Raw genomic sequence first — 6,734 nt, forward strand, 5'->3', positions numbered from 1 at the left:
TCTATAATAATACTTAGTTTTACTTTTTTTCTGAGTTTTAAATTCATATGTTTTAAAACGCAAAAAAATTGTGTTAATCAGAAGCAGATATCTAAGTTACGTATATATTTTCAGACAAAACCTCCTTCCAATAAAATCTAATTTATTTTAAAATATTTTTGAGAAAATATGAGATAGCAAAGTTTCTTTCATCATAAAGGAAAGAATTTGCAAATAAGTTCTTGACGTAATAAGTCCTCTTAAATTAAAAGAGTATAAAATAAAATATATATATATATATATAATCAATATATTTTAACCAAAAATTCCTTATCCTGTAACACATAAGTATAGATATGTTTTCAAGAAATTTTTTATTTATGTACATTATAAAAGTAGTACAAGATTTTTTAAAATTTAGTCAAAATTCAAAATCGAATATGCCCTAAGTACATCTTAAAATATACTGCCTAAACTCTGCACTTTAAGAATACCAATAGAAATATTTTTAGTTAATTTCTTTTTGTGAAAAAATATATTTATCACCCCAAAACCGTCATGTTGCCTAAACCGCTAATATCTCGAAAACTGCACATTTTTCTTCTTACAAATTGTAGCTTTGTAGAGCCAAAACACTTTAGTAATGGTTTAGTTTGGATTGGTGCCAAATAGTACGACTGATGCAATCCTAATTACAATACGTTATTTTTTCTTCGTTTATTTGTAAAGGGATAATAAATGGTTTATACGTTTTTCACTGCATACTTTATATACACATATAATACAATTGTTTATATTATGTTTATACGAATTTTGTTTTTAGTTTATTATTACAGAATCTTGTTTGTTGTATACAAAGTTATATATATCTCTGCGATAAAGTAAATTCGAATCTGTTTGTATGCCATGTTTTTCGACTTGTGTGATGTTTGTCCATTTCCATAACATACGTCTAATAAAACTATTTCTAAAAGATGCATATAATGTATTTTTCAATGCGGATGGCATAGAATCCATATAATAAGATTTATTGTCGGTTTTATTAAAGTAGTACAACATGTTTCTTGAACTTGACATCTTTGAAAAAAATAGATGACAAACTTCACTAAAGAACAAAATTCCACCAGGAACAAAAAACTTTTTATCATTTAATGCATAACCGAGTCGTTGAGAATTGTCTTTCAGTGTATAATGTAGCATTTCATCAAAAAATTGATTTATTTTTTCTAGTTTATACAAAGGTTTGCTTCGAATAAAACCAATATTTCCGTCCTTATATGGTTTATTTAAGCTTAAACTAAATTTTTGACACATTTTAATTCGATCACTTAATTTCAACCTACGTATATCCTTTCCTCCTAGTATTATAGCGTCAATAATATGTAACCCACAAGCACGTGTCTGCGTTCTACCTTCTCCATTATATTCAAATACAATTTCACCATAGAAAAGTGACTTAGGAGATATTTCAAAAATATATTCAATAGGTTCCCATTTTTTATTATCAGTATATCGAAGCAAATTTCCGCGAGACTTACTAAGAAAAATGCTACAACTATTAAGATTAGTTTCACCTCTCCCTATTGGCACAAAGTACCAATCGTAGATACTGTCAATATTTTTGTGCAAAGTTTCGATGGAATAAAGATCTACAGGAATAGATGAAAGTAACACTTTGTCTTCATACCAGTTACCTAAAAGTTCTTCAAATATTTTTTCAGGTGACTTCACTTCAGGAGCCTGTCGTAATTTGTCGGGAAGTTTCCATAATCCTAAGCATTGTTTTCTAATCTCTGATTGCCTGCTTTCTCGAAGTTGTGGATTCTGATAGTAAGCTAAAATTTTTTTTAAACCAATTATTTGATTTCTACCAATGTTGTTATTAGATGCTGTGATGTAATTAAAAAATTCACAATCATTTGTTATAAGATCCAAATTTACAATTTCAATTACGTCATCTCCGCGACTTTCATTAATAAAACTATTCACATAATCTAAATACGAACAAATAACACTTGTATTTGCTTTTTTCCATTTACATACTAAATAACGTTCGGAATTAGCTGGTCTGCTACTATTTGGTTTTATAATTGATATAACATCAAAACACTTATACATTAAATATATTAGCCCAACACTGAATGGTGTGAATAAATCGAAAAATTTGCACACAAAACTTCCATTTTCGCAAAGAATTTTCAACGCTGTTAAACACTGACAGAGATAAAGTTGTTTTGAAAGAATTTCCTGAATATTTTCTTGACCTTCAACTGAAAAACCACCATCCGCCATAACAAAATGGACACCATTTTCAGAATGCTTAAAAATATAGTCTGCAAACGAGTCTTGATTTTCCTTATCATAAATATCCCCATTATCCTTCACGCCATAGTAAGGATCAAAAGATTCTGGGAAACCTGCAGTAAATTTTTCTAGTTTAAAATCGTTTTGGCCGCGTAAAGTAAATCCAAAGCCTTTTGCTTCCCACGATTTTCTGAATAGAATATATTCCGAAAAGCCACCAGGTCCTAAAAAAAGGAAATTATTGTTAAATGCTGTGTAAATGTGTTATTACAATATAAATTACAATCATCTATTTAAAACATTAATAAAAATAATATGCAGTCGAAATCGTTGATAACGACAACATTTAAAGCGACCAATTGTTTACTCAACGAAATATTGAAATTTAGATGTATAGCGCTTAATCCCCTTATAAAATAATATCGTTTGTATTATTGTATTATATTTTGTATCATAGCTTAAAGCGACTAATCGCGACATATTTTCCTATAATTTAGGTTTTTGACAACTTATATGTATATGGGTCATTCTTTTACAAACCGGACGGATTTTGGCAAAAAATGACCTCATGATCTCCGATTTGGCTGAAATTTTTTTTATGAGTTTCTTTCATAAAATAAGAAAATCCGTATCTCGGGAAAAAATTTTGTGATTTTTTTTCTAGGAGATATGGACCCATGGGGTTTTGAGAATTGACATAGTAGACACATTTTCAAATGGCTATATCTCAAGTTCTATAAAAGGTAGAAACTTGAAATTTACAGCGTTTTAAAGATAATTGATTGAGCTTTTATAAAATTAATTAAAAAATTAATTAAAATTGTTAATATTTAAGTACTAATATTAACCGTTAAATTTCAAAAAAAAATTTTTCTCAAAACAATATTTTAAATTTTCGTTTTTTATATTTTATTTAGATTCAGTTTTAAATTTTACTACGAAATAAAAATTTTCAATTAACCATTATTTTTTGGCAGTTTTTAATATTTTTTTTTCTCCCGCAAAACACATCAAGCACATGCGTACTACATTTTCATTGAATGTATTTTCAAAGAATATACTACATATATTCTTATATAATATTTTTGATTTCGATTAGTAATAAAATTCTACATAAAACCCAAAAATTTCAGGACGATATTTGTAATTAGAAGTACTTTTAAAAATTTATTTATCTTTCATATCACACCAAACACATACACACGATTTTTCAGTAAAAAAAAAAAAGGAATATGTCACACAAATTATTTTTTTTTATTTTTGATTCAAATTAATATATAAATTCTACTTCAAAAATAAATATTTCCACTGTGATATTAATTTTAGAAGTAATTAAAAAAAATTAATTAATCAGGTGTCCTTCACATTACTCATACGCACCATAGTACCATAAAATCAATTTTCGAAGGAAAACGATACAAAAATGTTTACTTTTTATTTCTGAATTGAATTTATCATTTAATTCTACATAAAAATGAAACTTTTTAGGTACGGATTTTCTTATTTTATGAAAGGAACTCATAAAAAAAATTTCAGCCAAATCGGAGATCATGAGGTCAAAAAGGTGTCCGAGTTGTAAAAGAATGACCCATATACAGTTCTAGTCAAAAGTATTTACACAACGAAAATGTTTGTGCATATTGCAATAAAAAAAGTTTTTTTTGTTATTAGAAGTAAGTTGCAAAAAAAATTATGTTGTCACTTAGCTTTATCTATGCAGAACTAAATAAAAAAAGAATTGAAAAGATAACTAACTGTTCATATGACAAAAATAGAAGCAAATGCACTGATGCTTATTAGTTGTCAAAAGTATTTACACACATTTTTTTCGGGTCAAAAATATTTACCCAATGTAAATTAGTATTTAGTTAAAAAAACATATGCGGAAATTTGAAAAATTTGAAGAGAGGCGCAACCTTATCTTTAATCAAAAAAATACAGATTATTAGGACCAGTCATAAAAAATACTACAATAAGTCTTGTCAAAAATGCAACATCATCGGAGAAAATTGCTTGCATTTCAGTTCTAGGGTTCATTTTGCAAGCATTCCAAGTATTTACGACAACACCAAAAGAATAATGCAGTGCAGCCATATAACAGATTTGGAGGTGGCACTGTGCTGTTTTGGGAATGTTTATCATGCCATGGATTTGAAAATTTAGTGTCCAAAAATGGTACCTTAAATTAGTCCGGTTATATTGGTATTTTAAATAACCATACCTTAACGTCAGAAAATAGACTCCTTCCAACCAATAACGAGAGTCCACAACATGACAATACACCATGTCATAAAGGATGTAGAGCTAACCAAAGTTTCAGAGTTGAATCATACTGTTCTTCCGTGGCCTCCACAGAGCCCTGATCTTAATGTCATTGAAAATGTTTGGGACTTCATAAAAAAGCAAAGCAAAGCGCTGTTGATAAAAATTGAAAGCGTAAGATACCATAATGGAAATAAAAGAAATTCGGTCCAAATTGACTTGCAAGTTGATTGAACCAATTCCAACTAGGTTGCAGGCAGTTATTGATGCCAAAGGTGGTGTAATTAAATTTCAGTTATATTAATTAAATAAGCATACAAATTTTTTTAAAAAATTCATTATTTAAGAAAAAAATTCAATTAATGTTTTGTGTAAATAATTTTGAAGCGAAACTATGTGTATAAATACTTTTGACTATTAATAAGCATTAGTCCATTTACTTCTATTTTTTTCATATGAACAGTCAGGTTTTATTATTACTGGGATAATATACCACATGTTGGGTAACAATACAAAATAACATAAAATATATAATGTTCATAAACAACGCACAATAATGCACAATGTAAGTTTTTAATAAAAACGATCAGTCTTGATCAAACTCGAATTAAAAAACAACGTGTTTTTTTGTCGTCTCTTTTTCGGTTTTAGTTTTACTAAGAAAAATTCTTCTTGGTACACCACAATTAAAACAATCCAAGTTACTTATTGGTGTCTATAACAATAAGAGATACCAAGATTGTATGAACTTATCAAAAGAAAAAGTTAGAATCATCACAGAAATCCTAACAGGGCACTGTAAGCTTTAAAACATAACCTTAGAAGACTGGATATACTTACGGATGCAAACTGTAGATTCTGCGAAGAGAATGAGGAGTCGGTCAAACATGTGCTGTTAGAATTGCCCTGCGCTAATGCACATACGGAATAGGCTCCTAGGAATGTATATTCTTACGGAAGGGGCAATAAAACTCAGTACTACTTTTTAATGACGCAACGGGGCTTAGAGACCTACTCGAAACCCAGAAGGTGGCGCAATAGTCCCGACGGTCGCAGTATCACATCCCGTAACAATAAAAATAACATTTAGTTATCTTTCCAATTCTTTTTTTATTTAGTTTTGCATAGATAAAACTAAGTGACAACAAAAAATTATTTTGCAACTTACATTCAACAATAACATGTTTTAATGCAATATGCACAAGAATTTTCGTTGTGTAAATACTTTTTACTACGAATGTACATATACCATACTACATATAATTATATTAATTTTCATGTCAAGCACTCACATACAGTCAAGAATGAGTTTACACATTAAAATAAAATTCATTTGTTTAACTTATAATAGAAAAAATACTGTCTTTTGTTTATATATAAAGATTTTTTATAATCAATTTGTAATAAATATTATATCACATAGGAATGGAAACAAACAAAATTTCAGCAGTTGTGAAAAAAAAAGAATATTCATACAACATAAACAAATCTTACATCATTTGTGACTTCCAAGTAATTATTTAAACCAATTCTATAAAGCTGTTTAATATGAACTTTATTTGATGGGTACTTACAGCGTTTTTTTATAAAATTAACGAACTTTTGCATAAAACTATTGGTATCAAATTTCACTTTTGAAGTATTTAAGTATTAAGTGAAGAATGGGTATTTTCAGAGCTTCTGTCGTACTTATTTTATAAATTAATCTTATTTTAGAAATAACTTAATTTGAAATATTACATTAGAATATATATCGTTTTCCTGAGGTTTCGACCAACCCATACCCTAACCATATTTACTGTGTGCTTTGAGTTATTATGGTGTTGAAATTTAATATGCGGCTTTTGCTTTTAATACCTCAAATATATTCGCATTTTTTATCAAATAACACACCAAACTTAAATATAACATTTTGTCTGAAACATCTCTAATTAATACATCAGATACATCCTTTGAAATGTGCAGAATGCAAGTCAATATTTTTCAGAAAGAGTTAATGAGAAATCCATGCATATTGAATATAAAGGCACGCATATTATAGATATGTGTAGAAGAAACTAAACAAATATTGAAAACATGGTTTGACGAGAATAATGTGTTATTAACACCTCATCATAGCGTTGGATTTCATGCTTCTGGTTCTATTACGAAAAAATTTTGTCTGAAACGTGGATAATAAAAAAGCACAG

General features: G+C 28.2%; 1 protein-coding gene across 1 annotated transcript; it reads right to left on the minus strand.

Annotated features, from left to right (window-relative positions):
- Positions 1–322: 322 nt before the first annotated feature.
- On the minus strand, positions 323–2,517 carry LOC119662804 (cap-specific mRNA (nucleoside-2'-O-)-methyltransferase 1-like; the record flags this gene model as incomplete). The annotated part of the gene is made up of 1 exon (XM_038072554.1): positions 323–2,517. A coding segment is annotated over one exon (1,719 nt), but the record flags the coding sequence as incomplete, so codon positions are not given.
- Between the last annotated feature and the right edge of the window lie 4,217 nt (positions 2,518–6,734).

The sequence above is a fragment of the Teleopsis dalmanni genome, chromosome 1, assembly GCF_002237135.1.
Source record: "Teleopsis dalmanni isolate 2A chromosome 1, ASM223713v2, whole genome shotgun sequence".
NCBI lineage: Eukaryota > Metazoa > Arthropoda > Insecta > Diptera > Diopsidae > Teleopsis > Teleopsis dalmanni.